Raw genomic sequence first — 24,775 nt, forward strand, 5'->3', positions numbered from 1 at the left:
ATGCAGATTTCATTCAAATTTCGTACACTTATCAAGAACCATCATTCATCCCATCATCCCATTGCTCAATACACGAATTTTGCACATTTCATTACGGTATAATTTCAAAAGAAGCAGTGAATGGATATTGAAGCTACGCTCTGCAATAAGCCGTGCATCAAGTAAAAATAATAATTTTAAACAAAACCCAAAATCGCCTTCAAATTATCAAAGCTAGATGAAATTATAATGGGACTTTTTGTGTTTCTTCTGTTCCAATTAATACTCTTCTATTGTTCTCTATTACTTTCCGCTGTGTGTGTGTGTGTGTGTGTGTGTGTGTGTGTTAAAATAATGATTTTTTTTTTCAAATAAATGTTTCTTCTCTCTTTCTTCTCTACCTACTTCAGCAACAGTTGAAAGGTAAGCCATTACGCGTACATCACTCGTCGCGAAGCCAGCAAAGTATTGCAGCCGACGCGTGATAACAGACCGACGCTTCGGCGACGGGTCGTTAATGGATGCGTGCACTTGACACTATTTTGATTTTATCAACCGACTTCAAAAGAGAAGGGGGTATTAATTGAAATGGATTTTTCTTTGTTTGTTTGCTAGCTCATAATTTCATCTATTTGAAAGCTGGTGCCTGTCATGTGATCCCATTTAAATTTGGTCAATTTCTGACAATAGAGCGGTTATTTTATTAAACGTATGTATCAGGCTCCGCTCCAGATGATCGGCAAATAAACGAATAATAGCCTGAAGAGGCTTTCACAATCTACTGAAGCTTTCAACGAAGCTGCTTTTCCGTAGAATTTTCAACATTCGAACCTGCAATTTTGGGGGCTCATCTTATATATAAAATTCTCGTGTCACAGTTTTCGTTGCCATACTCCTCCGAAACGGCTTGTCCGATTTTGATGAAATTTTTTGTGCTTATCCGGTATCTATGAGAATCGGCTAACATCCATTTTTCATCCCCCTAAATGATCAGAGTAAGGCAGAACAGCGTTTGCCGGGTGCAGCTAGTAACATTATAAACAAAAAATAATAATTCGCCGCCTATTATAAATGCATAACTAATGCGACCAGCAGCGTGACGACAGAACGACAGCTCGATGATGCGCCATAAATCGACGCATGCACTTGACACTGTTTTTATATTAAATTGCAAATTATTTATGGCTATTGCCATTCAGTGTGTCATGGCTAAATCAAATGAATGTAATGCGAAACGATTTTCAGTCTGCTATAGGTAGGCACTTAGATATAATTGTTTCGATGATTTGTGAAAAGCTTTTACAATAATTATTATCGCATTTTTTTTATTTAATTTTCAAATGCCAATTAGTTTTTATTCGAACCGCAAGGGACTGGAATATGCTTCCTGAGTCTGTGTTCTCTGACGGATATAATCTGGGGATCTTCAAAAGTAGAGTGAACAGGTACCTTATAGGGAAGCGCGCTCCATCTTAGACTACATCTACGCTTACCAGCAGGCGAGATGGTAGTCAAGCGCTTCCCTATCACACAATAAAAAAATAAACAAATAAAAAAAAAACAAAAAAAAGTTTCATCAGTTATGATTGAAAGAAAACTGGAAGAAAGCTTTGGTCATCCATGTTTATCCATCCACAATATACCATCTAATACATGACCGTGCCAACTGTTGCTTAACCACTATTTTCAAACTATCACGGTTAAGTGCTATCCTAGTGAGTGGTGCCAGGACAGACGGACAGCGAAGACTTAGCAATGGAGTCCCGTTTTACTCGCTGGGCACGGATCCCTTTTTTTATAGTGGGGAAATCTTGCATAGATACCAACGACCCCCGGGGAAAAGGTCGTGGGTCATGTCGGATTCTTACCGGCTAAAACCCCACTGTGTTTCGTCAAGCCGCGTAAGTGAAGGAGCAACGGGTACCCAAAGAAATACCATATTTTATAACAATTCGAAACTATTACGAATCGACAGATTTCAAAATTGAACTTTAGCATTTCATTCTAACATTTAAACCATAAAGGTTATATGAAACTGTATCTCTGTTGGGAGTTTCTGTGACGTACGATAATACCAACGTTTCGAAGCACGATATTCAGTAGGTACCTAGGTTACTAGTGGATGATTTCATAAGAATTCCCACGACCTTGGCGAATAGCGCGGGTAGACGGGACACAGTGGAGTTTAGTCGGTAGGTCCATTGCCTCTCTAGGCAATGGGAGTCCGACATAACCCACGGCCTTTCCCCGGGCTGTGGGTATGCATGAGCATTCTCCACTTAAAAAAAAAAAAAGGTACCTAGGTTACAAATATCGACATTAGAAATCCAACTCAAAGTCAAAACATTAACATTAGCATGTTATATATAGATACGTTTTGGTCTATACGAAACATTGTGCAGACACAGCAACCAGAACACCTCGTCCCGGCACCTCCCGGTTTAGCCCGGGGTAAAAATAAAATGTAACCCATGTCAATCGGGAATAAAGCTTTTTGATGGAGAAAGAATTTTCTCTCTTTGAATGCGTAAGCGAAGACGCGGGCGGTAAGCTAACAATTAAAATGTTATCTACAATCTATATATATTTTAAAACCAATGGTTACATTGTAGTGATTTAAAGTAATATCTATCCTAAAAAAGACGTGATACGAGCATTTATTAAATGTTTTATTATCTATGATCTATACATATAACAAAATCGTAGGAGTGTCAAACTGTTCATTAAATTTTTTATTCAAAGAATACTTGAGGCGTGATCTACAATCGATATCGAAGCCAAAAATACAGTTTTTTGAATTTTTGTCTGTTTGTCTGTATGTATGTCCGGGCTAAATTCACAAAGTACTGAGTGGATTTGTATTGCTGAAATTTTTGCATTAATATTACTAACAGTTCGGGTCAACTCCTCACCTCACCTGCGGGGAGGAGCTGTTAATCTTTATTTTTCTTATGTTGCAAGCGGACGAAGTCGCGGGCAACAGCTATTTTCAACTAATGTTATTTAAACTTTATGCCTAAATTGGCGATAGTATAATATATTATAATATTAAACATAATATTATGTATATGAAATATGCATAATAAAGTCATATTATAGATATTTTTAATTTTACAAATATTTATCTTTATTCATATTATGTAAAAAAGGCAATAAATATAAGCAATTAGAGAAATAACCATAGATTTTTCTTAGACATCTCAAATATTTAAAAATATGCAGGTAGCTTGTTCTCAATAACATAAATTGTATTAAAATAATTAAGTAATTACTAATGCGAGACCGCATTGTATGTAACGAGAAAACGATGGACACAAGACGGCTAGGGTTGCCACCCGTGCAATTTTAATACAGTCAATATAATTTAATTTACTTTAATGTATAATAACATAATACTAGTACAATAAAAAAATCATATACAAAATGTCTCTTAACCCAAACTGTGCTCGGGGAGGTTTAATTTTTCAAGCATTAATTATTTACATACACCTAGCATGTTATTAATTTTTTATATCAGTGATCATTCGTTTCTTTACTTTTATAAGGACTGCTTTGCCAACCAGAGGTCAATAAGTATATTGGGCGACTTTTAACCCCTCGACGCAAAAAATAAGTTACACTATTATAACCATGTTAAAATGAGAAATTTTCAAAAACGTAGCAGCCCTATCCTACACAGCACACGCTCCGATTGGCCCATTTGCATTCTGCGTACAAACGTGACTTTCATACGGGCTGTATCAAAAACACTGTATACTTGCACAAACTTAGCCGTTTTAAATAAATTATATTTTGCAAATAGCTTTATATAGTTACAATAACTGTATTAACTTAGATTCGTATTTATGTGTCAAAGTTATTGAAATCTTTAAAGTATTAACTATTTTATATAGTGCCAAACTACCTTAGATCTCAAGTGTATTTTTAAAGACTACAACACATTTCCAGCTGAAATCCATCATGCGTTTGTGCGCCAAAGATTTATACCCACCTACCTACATATTGTCAACACAAATAGTCTATAAACACACCCTCTATATACTAGAATAAATTATACCTAAATTACACAGCTCTAGGCGAAAAGGGGTCATCAGTGCGAACACAACATTAACAACAAGGCAGGTCAGAAATCATAGGTTCGCGGATCGCATCCAGCGCCAGATGTCAACCGCAAGTATGTCAGGTCAATGTACAAGGGAGATTAGTCACGTCGTGTCGTGTGTGTGGAAATATCGTGACGATATTGTGTCTCGGGACGATATTGTGTCGTGTTACGATACAGGTGACATCGTCACAAAAGTGACATGAATTATGATTGGTGTTATTTCTCAGTGAGCACATTTAGAAAAACAAATTGTACATTTTTTATTTATATAAATACTTATGCTGCATATATTAACAATATTATAAATACCCTACACATTTATAAAACAATAAATAGAACAACAAATTTCTGACTCAAATGCTTAATACCTTCCATTTTACTTACAAAACTAACTCAATCTCCTCTCATCCGGATATCAAACCCGGAACCCACTAGAAAACGCAAAATGCGTATGATTACACCATATATGTATAGAAGAAGTTGTGTAAATCGGACACCACTGCACGACGCGTGCGCAACTTCCGTTACAGCCTAAAAACATAGCCTCAATTCTTAATCACTAGATTAAGCAGGTAATTACAACTTGCACATATAAATAAATAGTTGGACTACATTTTAAGAATAATCTAAATTGCATAATAACCTAAGCAAGAACATTATCACAATTCTCTAACTTGTCTGTCCTGTCCACATCGCTATTTCAAATAAGCGTTGTAGGACTGTGAGTAGTTCCCGTTCCTGATCTGGTAGAGATCGCTGTCAATGATAAGGCCGCCTTCTTTGCATTGTATAGAACATTACTAAGTTTTATAATTGCATCCTATATGGTGTACTATAGTTTTTCATTAATTCATTGTAGCTAAACCTAATAACATACAGCATCATTACTTCACCTAAAATAAAAATCCATAAATTAATATCGATTTCTAGCAAACAATGAATCTCTATAACAATCATCCAAACAATTAACTCCCTTACTCATTTACATCTCAAAAGAGTTAATCGAATTAAAATAATTAGTACGTCACGCGTGAAGGGCGGCTAACTGAGCCACGGCCGCAGCAACGACCTTGAACTGGTATCCAACAGCTGTTCACACAATCTAATCGTGTGTAGCTCGCAGCATTTCTTTGACACACTTTTTACATGTATGTGTAACCCCCAAATTATGCTCGAACATAACTCACACGATGTTAACTACGTTATTTCCGTATCTGTGCAAACGTGACCATTTTGAAACGAGTACGAACTACCATAGTAAATTGTTGTTTATCGTTGATAAGATAGTCGTAAAACACATTTATGTTCGATATTTTCTATGCATTTTGACGGAACAGACAGACAAATGAAAGCATCTACTCTATAATTTCCAATATACAATTAATAATAATAAGTACATAGTTTTAAAAATAAAACAACACGCATTTAATGATAGAATGAACTAAAAGTTATATTATATGTACCACGGGGAAGCCGGGCCGGACCGATAGTCGAGTATAAAGCAGTCGGTTACATACAAACATAAAAAACACAAATACACGCGTGGTATATAAAATGACTCGTACATTTTACACAGGAACATAGTAGCAGCATGACAGCTACTACTAAACAAAATAGACTTCTAAATTAAGCGGCCAACAATTTTTCCATCTTATAATAAAGCTTTTGTTTAACAACACCACAATTCCCCAAATAAATTAAATTAAACTTTATTGTCAGAAATACATGATGAACATTATTATCATCTTTAAATATTACTGAGCAATAAGCTATATTTTATTTTTATTATTTAATTCCCCATTGAACATATCTCCGGGGCGCTGTTGCGATCAAATCGATTAGGCCGATGATGCGACGCGTACGCATAACAACGATTACAATTCTAATTCAGGCGTTGTCTAGACTCTAGACACAGCTTTGTGTTAGGCATAATAATGGATATCGTTTTGTTATTGTTTGCTAATCACGGATATTCAATAATATTGTTATCGCGTGACATTCGCTCGCCCTGCGCCTGCGCCTGCGCCGCCTGACAAATTGCTATCAGTGATAACGCTGCATTGATACGTTATTTGTTATAAAAACAACAGATTTATCTATGAGAGTGGCTTGGACTCGACTTTGCTTGTTGTAGAAGATTAATTGCTTTATTTAACTTAAGGTTCTCTGTTTCACTAATTTAGGGTAATTGAATTATTAGATAATACGTGTCTCTTATTACTATCCGACGTCCAAAAAAAGGAAGGAGGTTCTATGTTCTTCTGCATGTAGTTTTGATGCTTTTAAAAAATATACCGGAGATTATATATGCATCTACCTATAAATTAAGATGAAACGAATGGGCTCAACAGTACAACAGAAACGTAGAGATAATCCTACTTCCTACTAATATTATAAATGCGAAGTTTGTAAGGATGTGTGTCTGTTTGTTGCTCTTTCACGCAAAAACTACTAAACCGATTGCAATTAAATTTGGTACTTAGACAACTAGAATAACATATACGCAACTTTTTATCCCGATATTCCAACGGGATACGGACTTACGCGGGTGAAACCACGGGGCGCAGCTAGTATTACATAATTCTTAATCACTATTGGAACATTATAGCCAATAATATGCTCTTCCAAGATTATAGCCGTTATTCTTACTCGTTCTATCTATTTAATCTCCAAATTTACATACTGCAGGAGTAAGTACTAATCTAATACTGAATTATAGAAATTAAGAATGCATACGTTATTCGCTAGCTTACATGTATATTTCAGCAGAAGCACGGAAGCAATAAATTTTGCAAGGAATGCATTTTCGAACGGAAGCAGAACGGGATTTTCAAATCAAATGGTGTGTATTTATTGGGTAAATTACACCACAGCTATGTGGGTCTATCATTCGAGACTTCCTTTTAAACACAGGTTTATTCTAGTTCATTATAAACACAGTTGAATGAAGATATATTTTTCCTTCATTTTTTGTTTCCAACCTGACAAGAATTAGATTTCGGTACGGGTTTTTATATTGGCTGTTGCTCGCAGCTTCGTTCTAGTAGTCAGCGAGTAACAAGTGATATAAATGGCATTTTTAATATAGCGCCATCTATCTGAATTTATAAATTTTCGACTGATTAAACGCCCATCATATTGGATCTTTCATTCCATGAGAATCAGATTTGCTCTGTCTGTCTGTCTCCTATCTCAAGACCCAAAATCATACCCACCATAAACTCTCACCGTTACGACAGACAGTATAAAGTAACACATTTGCGCATTTATAATATCACAACTGACAAATATCATAAACTAGCTGCGCCCCGCGGTTTCACACGCGTTAGTCCGTTTCCCGTAGGAAAGCGAGATAAAAAGTTGCCTATATGTTATTCCAGTTTTCCAGCTGTCTACGTACCACATTTCATTGCAATCGGTTCAGTAGTTTTTGCGTGAAAGAGCAACAAACACATACACATCCTTACAAACTTTCGCATTTATAATATTAGTAAGAAGATTTAAGTTTATATGTTCGGATATATGCTACTCACATGCCCAAACTATGTACAGGAGGCATGGGAGTAAATAGTGAACATAATACGAGAGCTGCCATAGAATCAGTACCGTCTTTACCATAATGGCACAAGGGGCCAGTGCCCAGGGCCCCCTTCCTCAGAGGACCCCGAAGGGCCGACAATTTCTCTCAAATTTAATCTCAAAATACTCATTAAGGCGGGTACAGACTGCTGCAACGCAACATGCAATGCAACACGAAACGAGCATTGCATCAGTGTAGACGCGGGGCGCGCACAACGTGCGCACGAACCGCGCATGTACCTACTCACATCTGTTTCCGAGATGCGCGCGAACGGATCGCTCAGTCTGCAAAAGAACACGCAAAGGAATGGATCGTGACGACCAATTGCGGGCTCTGATGATAGTCAGTGCTTCATTATTAATAGTGAATCATGTGATAAAACGCAGAAGACATCGACGACTTCAATTAATTGAAGCACTTTTTCTTCACTCCACGTAAATGTAACCGCCTCCTCCGCCGCAGCAGCGTCGTCTTGTTCCATGTTCGCGCGCGTCTAGCCGTACACACCACACAACCTGTCCACATTGACGCTCCGCGCATACTGCGCGCCTCTTTGTGTTCGGGGAAAAAACCGACAAATTTCGGGTCGCTACGCGCAAGAGTTGCAACAATCTGTTCGTGCGCGTAGTAGACGCGGTTCGTGCGCGCAAGGCGTCTACACTATAGGAATTCTGTTACTTTACATGATACATTGCAGCAATGTGGACGTCAAATTCTTGCATTGCATGTTGCATTACATGTTACTTTGCACGAATGTGTACCCGGCTTTACACTTTTTCTCAATGCCCGAATATCGATTATTTTTAGATTTATTCGAATCAATATATTTATATGAATTTGAGTGACATCAAGCCTACAGGGTCTCGGTTGTGTGTGGTATATAGACACGGTAGCTTCTAGCTTAATTTAAACTTAGTGCGCTTATTGGCTGTACTAAAGGGCTGTTTTTGGTCTGATATAACTTACCAGACAATTACTTGAGTTTATAAATTTTATAATCTAGAGTCTATAATGTCTATTTTCAACTTACATATCATTTGATTTTTTATTCAGTTATTCAGTAATTTAAAAGTATTTCTGAACGCGAAAAATGTCGACTTTGTCTATGGTTGGGCCCCGGATAAATTATGAAAAACTTTCAGTCGAAACTTTTTACCTAAAGTTATTATTCAATATATTACTTATTTTCACAGAAGTGTCGTGATTTAATTTTGTTTAATGTAATTTGGGTAAAAATTAATAGAACTATTGGTTTGTTAGTTTAAATATTATTTCATTATGTCGAAAATAACATATCTAAGTGGTTCACAGAAGAGAAAAAAAGTTTTGGCTCAAAAAGAAATCACGGAAAAACCTTCAAAATCATTAATTATATTAGATTATATTACCCATAATAAAGCAGATCACAGTAAAAAAATGTATTTCATTTTCTTTACATTCCAAAAGGGCCCCAAATTCTTGTGTGCCCAAGGGCCCCAGCACAGTCTGAGACGGCCCTGCATAGAATCACGATAAATTTTAATACACAGATAAGCAATCAAATGGTAGAACATTCTACCGGATATAACAGCGAGTACGAAGAAACAGTTTTTTTTTTTAAAACATTAGAAATTTCACACGCTATTTCTATCTAACGAAAAAGTCTACAGCACGTAACGGGTACATGATAAATACCCATTTCTATTTTCTAGTATACAGTTGTTTTGTATAATTCTATTAATATAAGAACATTTCTATTGAGCTGATCGTTTAACACTAGCGATCTGCTCCGACTTTGCCCGTGGTACATTATTATAATCTATAGTACTCAAAGATCATGTACCTGCCTACCTAGGATCCTACAATATAACATACACACTCTTTTGCTGTACCGCATATATATATATATATATATATATATATATATATATATATATATAATTCTTATATCAATGTTAATTACCATAGGCACTCCTCGGAAACGCCTGGACCGATTTGTATGAAATTTTGTGTGCCCATCGGTAAGGTTCGAGAAAAGGACATCATCTATTTTTCATACCCCTAAATGGTGAGAGTAAGGCAGAACACCGCTTGCCTGGAGTTGGTAATATATAGATAGTACTTATAGAAGCAAAGAAAAATGTTTTTCCATTTTTGTTTCCATCTTTATTTTACAAGATTTCCAAGTCATATCCAATTTTAGATAAGCAGTTATTTAATATGTGTATTAAGATTAAAGTTAGAATAAAATAATGCAAATCCATATATACATAAAAAGGAACAAATAAGCTATAATTTTTTTTTACTAAGTAAGTAAGAGATTGATATCTGATACGTATACTTCCTACTTGATGCATTTCTCCCAACTAGGACAAGTCAAAAGACATCTACGCATTATATAACAAAAAGAAGATAGTTTAGATATTTCTAGAAACTTTTCATACAGATGCAGATGCTATCGAAAACCAACCACGTACCTACCTACAAAAGTTACATAAAGAATGTCACAATATCTAACATTCACTTGTTCTTGCGTTATTAGGTAACTAACTGTCATCGATCATCGTATCTTCCTAGCTTATAAGTAACTAGCGGCCCGCCCCGGCTTCGCCTGTGGTGCATACGTAGCCTATAGCACTCACGGTTCACGTGTCTATCCTGAAAAAATTCTTGAAATCGGACTAGTAGTTCTCGAGATTAGCGCTTTCAAACAAACAAACACGACGCGGGTTCCTTAGATACATGTAGTGTTTCAAGGGGTAAGTTAACATATATGTAACATGCAAAATTACTGAAATATCATCATCATCATCATCAGCCCATATATGTTCCCACTGTTTGGACACAGGCCTCCTATGAGGGTTAAGGTCATAATCCGGGTTGGTAGATGTCACATGTCGTCGAACTTTTGATTCGTGGACATGCCGGCTTCCTCACGATGTTTTCCTTCAGCGTTTTGAGCAGTGGTGATGTAACACATGTGCAAATAAATTAAAAAATCAATTTATTTCCTGCACGTTCGCCTGGTGTCGAACCCCGACTTTTCGATTTTAAGTCCGAGGTCCTCACCACTGAACCACCACTGTTTTTTTGCAAAATTACTTACAAATATACACATCTTTAATTCATATCCTTTACATAAAAACCATAACACAATATAATTCAACAGTTAATCACAAACAAATCATCTAGCAATTTAAGATGAACCTACGCTGGCAATCGAACCCACTAGCTTACTCAACTCACAAGGATCAGCCGACGCGCGCCGAAATCGCAAAGACGTATATCCCAATTGGTTGCGGATATATAAACCTGTTAGCAAGAACTGTATATAAATATATAGGTAGACAAATAAACAAACAGGTGTCAAGTAAATAAATAGATACACAATACATAACCCGATTCATTATTACAATATATAAATCACGGGCGCAGTCAGACTTTAGTTTTGGGGGGGTTCAATAAATTGAATTAGTACAGATATTTCGATGATTAAGATGAAAATGACTTTAGATCATAAATGAGATATGAAAAATGGCATAAAATACACACACGAAGAACCGTGCGCAAAATGCTGTTATTTCTAACGATTCGATATATTTACAAATCTGTATACGTCGGCAATTCCATTCATATTTATGCTAGCAAAAAATATGCGAAATAGTGTATTAATTAACAACTATTCAACACATTTACTGATTACCTACTTAATAAGTACAATCAAAACAGAAAATTAAAACGTTTCATTAATTTTAAATCTTTTTGAATAGAAAATAGTAATTCTTCATTAATCTATACTACTGACGAAAGTCGCTTATATGAAAACGTGTCCCCTAGTGGGGTATGAGGCAGATAATATACATCTGTTTCACTGTTCACTCAATTTTTTTTATAGACAAGTAGGTGATCAGCCTTCTGTGTCCTGCCAGACCGAGGCATTTTGTTTGTGCGTCCCCACCGGGAATCAAACCCAGGAATATATAAATACTTGCAAGTATCAATAGGTGCAACAAAATAATTGAACAAATAACAAATCAATATAAATTTGTATGCAGCCATATCCACTTTCAATACATTGTTATTGAATGGTATAACACAAACTCATATCAAGAACAATTTATACTCTCGAAAATTACGAAACACATGCCTGGAGCCTTTGACCTCGGTCATAATAAATGTTTATTGACAATATCAATACATTTCACAAATCAATACAGCATACTGATGTTATCAGCTGTCATAGAGTATAAGATGATAAGATATTTATAAGTCTTTTCATGTCACCCAATTTTATAATCAAGTTTGGCACAAAGATATGAGAATAAATTTAAATTTAGACATATGACTGCGGTATACAATATCTCGTATGACATAGTTTTTAGCCCCCAATGTGAAAAGAGGGTGCTATATGTTTGACATTAATGTCTGTGTGTCTGTTGTTTTGTTTGTAAGGTGAATTAGTCTGGAGTGTTTTTAGTTATGTTTGATGAAATTCGATAAAGATAGCCGCGGGATTAAATACTTTTTTCACCATTCCTTCAATACAATTATAAAATGAAAAGGCGGTAGAAACCGTAACAGTAAAGCTGACCCGGCATGCTGTTGTGCTTTCACTTATCATTGAGGGGTATGTAAATAGACATTTGCGAATTCTCAGACCTACCCGATATGCACAAAAGTAATCTACATAAAAGAAAAAAACAAAAACGTTATGAACGAAAATCTATGATTATTTGTTTCACATTCAATAGACTATGTATGTACATACTAATTGAAATAAACATCTTAACCCAATCTCAGTCAGACATGAATAAACTACTGATAAATCATGATATCATCATGTGATAAGTTCTATTGAGAAACAGTTGTTAGCTATAAAATAGCATATTCTTACAAAAAGTTAACTAAGTACTAGAAGAAATTTACTTCAAAAACAAAATTGTTATAAAAACAAAATTAAGTTTGTGTTTCATTAAAATTCAAGATAAATTTACTAGACAAGTTGGTCTGAAAAGCATATGCTAAAGTTATTGGGAGCTTCCTTATGTTTTACAGCAATATTGGTTTGGCAACAAAATACATGTAAATTTCTAGACCCTATTCAAACACTAGCCTGTCTTAAAAATCTTACCAAATGAATTAGTTTATTGCAAGACACTCTTACACACATTTATGCTATCATTACTGATATTTAATATCATATCAGTGATATTATAAGTTGGAAAGTTTGTGTTTCTCCGTTTGTTTCTTTGTCTTTCTTTTGCATTGTAAGCGAGCGATTTTATGATATGATTTTTATTTCTGAACAGCCTCTCTCAGAATGGCATGAGCTAATTTTTTTTTTTTTTGTGTAACCTCTAATTATTATTCAAATAACCTTTGACCATACAGAGAGTAGAAAATTAGTTACTATTAAATCCTACAACAATAGAAATACACATACATAAAAACTAAAACAATACTCTTTCAAAAAAGTAGAACAATCTGTTATCTTTGAATTCACTTAATAATTTATTAAATTTGAGTTTAATACATAACATTAAAAGACATTAATGACTAAGCAATTTTAATGAACCCATGAGAAATTTCCAGCATAGAAAAAACAATAACTAACTGTAATGTGTTACAGTGAAAAGTGATTCAGGCCGGCTATCTCATTATCTCATACTATTTATCATAAATCTTATTAACAACATGCACTTAAATTGTTTTATCAACCAACTAGCAGTCCGCCCTGGCTTTGCATGTAGCACATACATAGTCTAAAGCAGTACATGATCATTAACTTATCCATCAGGTTAAGAATTTTTGAAATTTCTCGAGTATCGAGATTGTGAGTGTTAAAGCAAACTCTAATGCTTCATATTTATTTGTATAAAGATAATTTAACCTGCATGGATTAGACTTCTGTTTAAATATATACATTACACATCAATTCTATGACTCAACTTTTGGGCACATGAACAAAAACTTATGATGAGATAATTTTTACAAAATCAATTGGTTTAATGTGGGCATTTATCTTTACTAACATTATAAACAGCTTCACTCACACAGTCAAAGAAGATCAACGAGGGAATGAGATAAAATAAACAGTAATAAAAAAGCGTTAGTACCTTAAATTATAGAAAAAGCAAAAATATTAAAAGGATTGTTAAAATTTGGGCACTATATAAATATAACTACTTACATTACAATATTAACCTGAAATTCTAAGACATTCAATCAAACGACACTAACTAGATAGGGAGTCAAATTAAGAGAGATGATAATGGTTTAAAACATTAACCAGTAGACTAAATTAAGATAAGACAATGTTTTTAAACATTATCGCTGTAGCATGCTCTATAACTATAATATTCCTAACTTATAGTTATGCTTATTTGTAATATTTTTCAACTATTCATGTGAGGGTAATGGAATTTTTATATAGTCCCATGTCCATGTGGGAAACACTGCAGCTGCATTATAATACTGATAATTTTTTTTTACTAATTCCAGCTTTCAGTCTTCGTATAAACTAATAAATGGTCACTTATACAAATATCTACTTGCTTTTTATTGACTAGCTGACTTGGCAAATGATGTTTTGCCAGTTATTAGTGACGTAAATATATAAAAAAGTAGGCTATTCTTTCAGACCTATATAAAAATCTGGGATCTATTAATATATATATCAGTGATTCCAATATTAAATAGTCTGTTAGGTAAATTACACAACTCTCTATCAGTGAGATTGTGGTGTTATTTGAAAAACTTTAGAGGCATACAAAATATTCTTTTTAACTTCCAGATTAAATAGATGATTAACATTAATTATCTATTAAAACCAATATGACTATGTGTAAATAATTTACAATGTTATTATATAAGGAAATGTGGACTATTAAACAAACAATAACATCCCTATTGTTCTATTTTAGTCATACAATAGAACCTTACTAGTGTTTTCAATCATTTCAGTTGTTTCCTGTTACATGATACTATTGAAAAATTTAAATTTTTAAAAGTTTTCAAAATCTTGGTTTTGAATTATTCTTTCTTTGTTTAAAAAATTGGTAAACATGTGATACAGAACAGCTGCAAAATAGGAATACACATAGATTATGAATTCCAATATCATGCTCCAATAAATGAAAATAAAAATAGGTGGGTACATTAAAAAAATATACAGTTCTATGAATTGTGTTCAACATGTGCTTTCAGTGAAATCAATTCAATATTCAATCACCACAATGCATGCAATTTTAATAGCCTAATGGCTAATACTCTTCATTACATTTAACATGAGTGCTAAGACGATATACATTTACAGGTATGAGGAATGCTACTATCGTAATTGTCTCAAAATAACGCGGTTAACAGGCCGATAAGTCACGCCTTCTTATTATAACACATGACAGCTGAGCAAATCGTGAAAACACCGCACATACAAATAAAACAGTAATCCATATGCAACAAAATATATAACTATAATGCTTTATAGTTTACCTTCAGCGCTCTGGTTCAAGGATGACGGAGCAACGGACGTCGACAGATTCTTCTTCTGATCAGTTTTCGGTGGATCAGAATCAGAATCGTCGAAAACCAGCGTCCGGACCGACTGCGAGCATCGACGATCCATCGCCTCTCACTAAACAACACACCGACACACTAATATTTTCGCCATTTAAAACAACCGATATTTCAATTTGTTCTCCATTATAGCAATATATTATCACGTTAAATTATTTCGCTTCCGCACCAGCGATAAATATCGCTTTATTTCAAAACAGAAAACAAGCTCTTTTTAAAATACTTTATGCCATCATAAATTTACGCGACATAGCACTTCTCACAAATTGACAAATACTAAATTATTTCATTAGATGTCATTTTGCAAGCTGATTCTTTTTTTCTCTTAAGTTTTAACGGCTCATGATACACCATTTTTGAGTAAAACATACAATATGTGCACCGATGTTGCCTGACGAGAAAATTAAGATAGCCAAATGCATATTTTGTTATTTATTACGTTATCCGTGCGTCGTGTTTAAATTGATCTGGTATTTTTAAACCGATAATTTATTTTTTTTATAAAATGTGCTACTTAACTGAACTTCATTAGTACCACAGTGTAGATAGAAAAACTGTCTACGACCACATGGGTAACAAAGATTTTTTTTTTCAATTATTTGAGTTATATATTAAGATGAATTTAGTTATCTTATGAAATATAATGTATATTCACAGATTTTCTATGATTCCCCCACCTGGATATCTAAGTAACTCTCAGGAATATTCCAATAAAAATTCAATTATTTTGATTCTGTTTCCGGGTGTAAGAGAAAAAAATTGAATCTTCAGTATCTTCAGTATACTAAAAAAATTATTTTAGTAATGTTTTAGTTATATGTACATTAAATAGTTACATCATAAGATTGCGCACAATTTTAATGTCCTATTCTATACAGACATAAAGTACAAAAATGTGCCAATAAAAAAAAATAGAAAAGGTAACAAAGAAAAAAATAACAAATATCAATCGTAATTATAGCGTATTAGCTAGCATAAGCTAGCTACAGTCACTTAACTCTTTCGAGCCCTTTTTTTAAAAAGGGATTCATTCCACTATTTTTAGCCCGACTTTATGGAAGGGGAATGGCGAAGGTGTTGCCATATAAAAAAATGCATTGTTCTTGACGTATATTGCTTTTTACTAACGTCTAACTTATCCACCTACATGGAGCATACATACATGAAGCTATTGTTTTGTTCTCAATAATGAAAAATTGTCTTCTGAATATATTTATTATACAAAAACATTTAATAAGAACTAAAGAATAAAAAAATCGTTCTGATTAAATAGAGGTTAGTAATATTAGAAAGCTTTCTGATATTTCACCAGAAAAGCGTATTATAGATAAATTAAAAAAAATATATTATTCATTTAGAATTTTGTTGAACTATTTAAAAAAGCTCTATCTAGGTTGTTAGTTGTGTACTTGCACAGTTATAGTAGCCATCTTTCAAATATTGCCATATTCTGAAATTAATATCTGACAGCTAAATTAAGTATCGTAGTTTTTATTTATAAGATTCTTTCAAGTGAAATTTCCATGTGATTATGTTAAGCTTTTACATTTACAATTGATTAACATCATTATTATTAACATAAGTATTCCACTTTTTAGGATAAAATCTACCTTATGCTGCCATCTAGTGTGTATGATGTGACAATATACAGTTTTTCCCGTCAAAAGAAACGGAAAAACACGAGTGTGCGTCGCCTCTAGTAGATATCAGCTGAATTATTCGGCTAAAATGCCCTGGCACGGGCATACGTAGTCGTCGGTCCGCCATTACGACGCAGCCGAGACACGTTCGTCGTATTTAGTTAAATATTTTCGTTTATAAATGAGTAATAACGCTCATGAGCTAAGTAATCGGCTTCTGAATGCGTTGGATAGCAATTACAATGTAAGTTTCCGTATTTTGAAGATAGTATGTCCGATATGCAAGTAGGAGATATGGAAACGGTCTGTTCGGGCCTGTGACACCCGAATCGAGTTACGATTCTACCTCTTGAGAGGTTGTTTTAAAGCAGTAAACTAGCACTCTGCGACCGTCAATACTAATAAAAACTCGCAGCAGTTGCGATAACACGTGAAATAAGATAAGTTGTGGAAATGTAGTGTGTGTGTTTCAATACGTGAGCGTTGCAAGTGATGTACTGGGCCACTGACGTCGTCAGCTCTCCTCTCGTCCCTCCGTCCCTAGTGCCAAATGTTTTGCAATGTGAAAGTATGGAATTGTGCCACGCGTGAATTTTCTTGTAAATTCTCGTTGAATCGTATGGCCTAGGCCCTGATAGATGTTAAAACGAGGAATGATATTGTTTTATCGTCAGTTATGGCCTTACTCGAATATAGGTACGGATGGTGGCAGTGCGAGCGGAGTTCTGGGGTGTTAATTTTTCCATGCAATATTTCAGTAAGATCGGATGCTATGTTTCAATCTAGTCATAGTAGATGGTGCAATCTCAGGTCAGTTTAGATTTTAACTCTCCTGTTACATCCAACCGACACTGACTGGCAGTTGCTACTCCTAGCATGTGGTATGACTTATTTTTCGTATAGCTTTAATTAGAATAAAATCACATTCTCAAACAACTGTTAAAGCTTATAGGTTATAATGTCAAATTGCTAGTAAACAACATGAAATAACATTTTTCAATTATTCATAACCCTGTATGAACTTAGGTTTTTGCACACTCTACTGGTCATTACACCATGCACATGTTCAATGACCCTATCATTAATAATCCAAAAGGAAGTATCTAGGGGGTCAATTTAGTATATACTTAATGTTAAATCATTTTTTGGGGACATTTGGACCCTTCTTAATAAGGTTATGGTAGTCTGTTACCAATTCTTAATTAACATACCACCATGTGGCATATCATGGTGTTTGTGGACTCACATGGCATTATTCACATGGTTTCATCTAAAGCATTAATATTGTATAAGAGATCCTTCTTTAAAATATTGATATTTATTGATATATATGCCATACTATAGTCATTTGAGAAATAATAATATAATTGGTGTCGCTTATAAAAAGTAAATTTTTCATTATAAAAGGAACTGCCTTAAAAATCACTTCAATCAAAAATAGTTTGACATGTGATCAATCATTCTGTTTTATGGTTGAGTAAGGATAATAAAGCTGGATATTGCAGGCAACCTGGTTGTTTAAACTAGTTGGGATATTAGGCTTTCAAAACAGAATATGACATTTACTGAACTTTAAGAAGCGCTCATTTATATTGGTGCTCTTTTAACAGATAATTTTGTTTCTTTATATTCTTCAAATGTTCCTATTACACTTACACCATAATATTTATCAATTGTATCTGTAATTGCATTTATCAGATTTTATATAATACATAAAGTTGAATACATAAACTTATATAAAGTTGTATGAATTGACTTATATAAATTATTAATGGCAAAATGCAACTAAATTTGATTTAGTTCCTTTGATGCTTGATGGGAATAAGTGCTTACTAATATCCATCATTTGTAGTGTTGTAGGAAAACTGCGTCACATTAAATGATGTGCTTGTTCACATCATACTTTAGTCTGCAGACACAATGAATACAAAACTTTATATTAATTTGACATCTTAAGTAAAGTTAACTGTCGAACCATGCCACACGTGATGGCAATGAATAATTATAGACAAAATTAATATTTTTGTGACATTTGGACTGTATTGTTGAGATTAGACTTCGATATACAGTAGAGTGTCTATAAGTCAAATATCGAGGGAGATGTCAAAATACGAGATACATTTTAACCTGTGGAGGAATTACTTTGCTGAATTTTTATTTCACATAAAGAGCTTATGTTGTGTACTTGTAAGTCAGATAAATAATTACATGAGAGAAACAGTAGTCAAATTAAGTTCCTCGAGTTTGGAAAAAATATATCAAAATGGTAGGGACTTACTGGTTAAGAGTAAAGAAGTGTTCAAATCTCAGTAAAGGGGTTAATGAGCCTTGAAGCGAAGGGAACATGACATCTTTACAAGTTAGTAAGGTTTTTAACATGTGTTATCTTTTTGTATTGGTTTACAACTACTTAACATTGCAGTTACTCTGAAGAAAATGTTCAAAATGGGCAATTGTTTGTTTGGTTTATACACAACAATCAATAATTTGCTTAGTAACCTTTATCTGATATCAGAATATATGATTAAAACCCTATCATTTATTTTTTAAAATCGATCCTTGAATGTAAGAAAATAGAGTAGTTTTAATAAGTTAACCAAAGATACAATTACATCTGATATGATGTTGTATAAAAGATAGTGCATTTAAAGTATAATGCGTTTTTTGAAGTGAAAGGATGATTTTGCACAGTGCTTTGTAAACCATAAAAGCAAAATTAAAATGTTCATATATGTTCCTATTGATACACAAACAATATGAAAATAAAAATGTTATCTGATAATATATGAACTACTATGCATGAATAAATTAATGAGTATATTTTTAAACTTTAACTAAATATTTTCCACAAATATAAAATAAATTTATAAATTTGAAGTTATAAAGACAAGATTTTTTTATAATTTTACAATCTTCTCGAATATCATATGAATGCAATAATAAATTTGATATATGAATTTGTCAATAATTCTATGACAGTAATGCCAGAAGTTTATAGTCTGGCAACTTTATTTTTATTTTTTTACAGTATGTTGATTGTTCATAAAAGTTGCGATACCTAGCTGCAATAAAAGTAAAACCAATCTCTTTTTATTTGTTTTTTCTGCATATTTGATAAGGAAAAATCAAGTTTATGAAGACTTGCGTTACAAAACATTGTTATTATTAGGAATTTTGTATGCACTGATAAATATTATTAATAGGTCCCTATAATGGATATCTTATACTTCTGAATCATATCAAAACAGTGAATTTTAACGAAAGATCCAATGTGGCTTTAAAATAATTATTTTGCTAGTGATATTTCCTTGTTCTTTAGATAACGGATCAGGTGTTCCCATATAAAAACTTAAACTAACTTAAAAATGTATATCCTTGGTTGAATGAAAATTATTTATTAAAATTGACAATTTACAGTTTATAAATTACATATTTATAATTGATAATATTAATGTGATTAACAAGATCTTATTTATACAAATTAACATGAATGATTTTTCTATTTCAGGTCGTCGACATGCAGGCAGTTAATGAAATTATATCCATTTTGGAGAAATTTAATATCACAAAAGAACTGTTGGAGGTGAGACTGATCGAATTTGCATAAATTTCACATTTAGACTAATGCTTTATTACCAAATACATGTAACTGTAGGATGGTTCAGATTTTCGAATCGGGGACATAAAGTTGGAAGGATTATACTCTATAATACATATATAATAATTGTAATTGTATATTCGGCTGTCTGTTATGCTTGCACAACTAAACCACTGTACAGACTTGCATGACATTTAACAAATAACACTACCATAATAAGAAAAAAGCGTTAAAAATGAGCATTTATCATTCTAGACCACCCGACTGGGAAAGCACGTGAATGAATTACGGCGCAAGACCACCGACCCGACGCTCGCCAGGCGCGCCAAAGTGCTGGTGAAGAGGTGGCGGGACCTCGTCATACCAAATGTGGCGTCGCCTGCGCATACTGGTATGTGTATGGGCTTTGGGGGTGTTGGGGTGATGAATTGTGGAACAGTTATAGAGGTTATGTGGAAAAGTTAAAGAGTTCATTTGGACGTTCGCTTGGTTCGCGAAGGTGCTGGTGGAAGGTGGTGTCATACCTAATGTAGCGACACCTGCGCATCTTTATACATACATGTGTGGAATAAATTTAACTCCAAACGAATATCTGATAAATAATTAGTGACTTAGGGGTGATAACTTGTTGGAAAGTTGTAAAGTTGAGGAGTGTGTGCACTGCACTGTTTATGAAAGTGATGGTAAAGTGATTCTTATTTATTTGTAATTTAAATAAATCAAAAAACAATTTAAATTCTAATTGTTTAATGGAATTTTGATATTGTTGAATGTAAAAATGAAGATGATTTATTTAAAAAATATATTGATTGGAGAAGTATTTAATAGTACATTTCACTTACAAACAAACCGCAAGTAAAATACTGGAAGTCTGAGTAAGCAATTAAAAGGTGTAAGAAATAAATTAATAAAAAGTACTTATGTTCTTACACATTTCTTAGTTAATTAAATACTAGCTGTTCGCTGTGGTACATTTATAGCCTATGTCGCTCAGAGAAGTTGCAGCTTTCTAACTGTGAAACAATTTTTGAAATCAGTTCAGTGATTTTTGCATGATAACGTTACAAACCTACAAAAATTAAAGTATCCTCTTCATGATCTTAATGCAGAGCAAAAACATGGGATTTAAAATCTCATTTTAAGAGTAGTAAGTATTTCATTTTAAGAGCGTTTCTAATGTTGCTTATACTGCCACAGGATCAAACCGTTCGTCGGCTGAGCGGCAAACGAGGCGCGCGGGGGGCACGCCGCTCACCTCGCCAGCACTTATGCGGGTTAGTATTTAAAAAAAATATTTTTTTTTATTATTTGATAAAAATATTTAAAAATCGAAAAAAGAACACTGGCTGTTTTTTGTTTTTTTTTTTTTTTATTTATGTTTTTCTTACAATATGCATGAAGATTCGGTTGTAATGTGGCAATGAATACAGAATAGTAATGTAGGATGTTTCTTTGCAGCATGGTTTGAGTCCCGCTGTGCCCAGCCCGAGACCTCCGTCTAGGCCAGGTAATTCACATGTCTGTTATGTAATATTTGTATATTATATCTGAAACTACTCTCATTCAGATCAGACTATTCACATAAAAAGGAAGAATTTAAAAATAAATTTTGAATTACGTCAAGGAAATTGGTCTAACCATGATCACTTTATATATTTTTTGTAACCGTTTTTAACCCGCATTCCTAAAAAACAGAAGGTTTTCATTCCCGTTATAAAACCTGGTGTACTACCTACCCAGAAACGTAACACTTAAAATTACACACTTTTTAACGGATTTTAAACGCGATTTTATCAGTTATACTATAATTTTAATTGACAATATGCTTAAACTTGGTAACATTCCAGCGTGGGGCGGCTACGAGTCGGACTCGCAGGATGTGATCCTGGTGGACGACGACCCGCCGCCCCCGCCGCTGCCTCCCCTCCCGCCGCCGCCCGCGCCGCTGCTCGCGCACAAGCCCGCAACACCGCGTGAGTACACATAGTGTCACACGCACACACACACACATACACACGCACACACAAACACGCATACCCTTACACACAAAGAGACATATACACATATACGCGCCCACGCATACATACAGACACATGTGCACCAAATTGTCCACCCCATATAACTTCAGTATATTGCACGTCAGTTATTAAGGAAAAAAAAGGAGAGGTCCCTTGTGACCTTTTTCCCTTAATAGCCGACTTCAGGAAAAGGGGATTATCACTTTATGTGTATGTGTGTTATAATGTCAAAATTTATTGAGATTATCATTTTTTAAACAGTCCCAAACAGCTTCAAAATTTCAGAAGTCTCATTCATTATATGTATGTTTGACCACAAAACCATAACGCTGATTGAAATGATTTCTTTTTAGTTCAGTTGTGTACGCTCCAACTTAGACCAATGTATATTTCATTGAAATCTTTTCAGTTTTTGGACATAGATATGTAAAAAGAGAACAAGAAAACGTCATTGCTATGGTTTCCTCACATACCTATTACCTACTACAAAATTAAAGAACATGCAAGACAATCGTTATAAAGTCTTTTTGAATTTTTGTTAATTATGGTGTTTAATGTAACAGCAGTGAAACGACCGCCCTCACCGGAACCACTGGGCGACGACAAGAAGGCGAAAAGGGATAAGAAACCTAAGAAACGAAGGTAAAATGTCTTTATTTATACAGTGCTAGTTCAGTCTGGTTTTAACAAGCTTTCATAAGCTTAATGTGTATGTTTATAAGTTTTTATGTATACAGACTCCTTTAAACTCGATGTCTCCCACTTTATACGGACAGATTTAATTACGTTTGTTAGTAAAGAAACTGTTTAACATTATTGTTTAGTATAGATAGATATACTCGTAAATAATTTAAAAATATTCTCTATAATATATATAAAATTCTCGTGTCACAATTATATTTACCATATTCCTCCGAAACGGCTGGAACGATTCTCATGGAAATTTGTGGTCTGAGAATCGGCCAACATCTATATTTATTACACATAAATAATAAGGATAAAGCAGAACAGGGTTCGCCGGTTCAGCTAGAATATGTAATTAAGTCACAGTTGGATTCTGATCCAATTTATATTTAGAAAGAAGTGTAGTACAGTTGTGTTTGTATGACCGTTTATCTAACTGACGACTCCGTCACAGGGGCCACAGCAGAGCCGGCGTGGGCACCGAGACGCCAGCGGGCCCGACCCCCGCGCCCGCGCCGCCCCCCTCGCTCGCCCCCGCGGCCGCGCCCACGGCCACGCCCACCGCTGCGCACGCGCACGGGTGGCCGGCGCGCAACGGCACCGCGCCGGAGCGCCGCAAGAACGGCTGGCGGAGGGACGCGCAGGATCCGTACGCGGCGCTGGTGAACAGGTTGCCGCCCGCGGGAGGGAAGAAGGTATGTAGTTTGACATCCCCCCTCCCCGTTTTCCAGTAAGATGTTACGACGTAGGCATCCGCTAAGAAAGGATTTTAATAAATTCTATGAAAATTTATTAAGATCGCGCTGCTGCCGAAGCTGCGAGCAATAGATAGTATATTAACAAACAAACAAACATTTTCAGGTGAAAACAACAAAAGAGTTACTAGAGCAGATCCAGTCGCGCGGCAAGGCGAGCCCCTCGCGCTCCGCTTCGCCCGCCTCGCCCGCCTCGCCTGACGTCATGCTCATAGAGCCTGATGGTACGTTGAAATATTAATTTTTTTTATGTGTTATATATAATATGTATGTATATGAAAAATATGGTATAAAAATACTAAAAAACAACACTTATAAAGTAAATGAATAAAGAAAAACACTAAGTTGAAGTGATAAGGTAGGAGGGTAGTATGTTAAGGTATTACAATATTATGGCTATAAAAAAAATTACTTCCAAGAGTACTGTTTAATAATATGTTGATTCTATTAGTATTTGTCATAAAAATGGATTGTGGTAATTTATCTCAATGGTTAATTCTTTCAGATTGCTCCATAAAAGTAGATTCTCCACTACGGAACGGGAGCAGCGAGCCGGCGGCCGCACCGGAGCCCGCACCAGCGCCCGTTTGGCCCCTAGTGCCGTTGGAAGACGAGAAGGAGTGGGCGCCCTGCATCTGCGACCCCGAGCTCGAGCCGGACGAGAGCTGCCCGGCCAACTCGCGGACCACGGTCCATCCAGCGCACGTGGTGGCGCTGCACAACGCGTACGTGCCCGGCGTCAACGGCACCCGCGCCCCCCTCCACCCGCACAAGTTCGCAGTCCGGCCCGCAGTCAGCCAGGACGACCCCAGCCTGTTCGCCAACGTGGTGCCCCTCTACAAGTACTCGGACTACGCGGACG

The 24,775-nt window shown here is 34.9% G+C and overlaps 2 protein-coding genes across 2 annotated transcripts in view; one reads left to right on the forward strand and one right to left on the reverse strand.

Annotated features, from left to right (window-relative positions):
- Positions 1-15,500, reverse strand: part of LOC119837545 (microtubule-associated serine/threonine-protein kinase 3) — a 58,805-nt gene extending 43,305 nt beyond the window's left edge. Inside the window, 1 exon segment of the mRNA XM_038363144.1 lies at positions 15,135-15,500. Within this exon segment, the coding sequence (XP_038219072.1) occupies positions 15,135-15,267 (133 nt within the window). The 5' untranslated portion in view covers positions 15,268-15,500.
- A 1,386-nt stretch (positions 15,501-16,886) lies between these two features.
- LOC119837683 (mediator of RNA polymerase II transcription subunit 26-like) overlaps positions 16,887-24,775 on the forward strand; it is a 13,291-nt gene continuing 5,402 nt past the window's right edge. The window contains exons 1-10 of the mRNA XM_038363413.1: positions 16,887-17,102; positions 20,367-20,441; positions 20,712-20,847; positions 21,654-21,730; positions 21,915-21,963; positions 22,304-22,429; positions 23,038-23,116; positions 23,613-23,853; positions 24,020-24,137; positions 24,419-24,768. Of these exons, the coding sequence (XP_038219341.1) occupies positions 17,040-17,102; positions 20,367-20,441; positions 20,712-20,847; positions 21,654-21,730; positions 21,915-21,963; positions 22,304-22,429; positions 23,038-23,116; positions 23,613-23,853; positions 24,020-24,137; positions 24,419-24,768 (1,314 nt within the window). The 5' untranslated portion in view covers positions 16,887-17,039. The remainder of the gene's footprint in view (positions 17,103-20,366; positions 20,442-20,711; positions 20,848-21,653; positions 21,731-21,914; positions 21,964-22,303; positions 22,430-23,037; positions 23,117-23,612; positions 23,854-24,019; positions 24,138-24,418; positions 24,769-24,775) is intronic.

The sequence above is a fragment of the Zerene cesonia genome, chromosome 28 (assembly GCF_012273895.1).
Source record: "Zerene cesonia ecotype Mississippi chromosome 28, Zerene_cesonia_1.1, whole genome shotgun sequence".
Taxonomy (NCBI): domain Eukaryota; kingdom Metazoa; phylum Arthropoda; class Insecta; order Lepidoptera; family Pieridae; genus Zerene; species Zerene cesonia.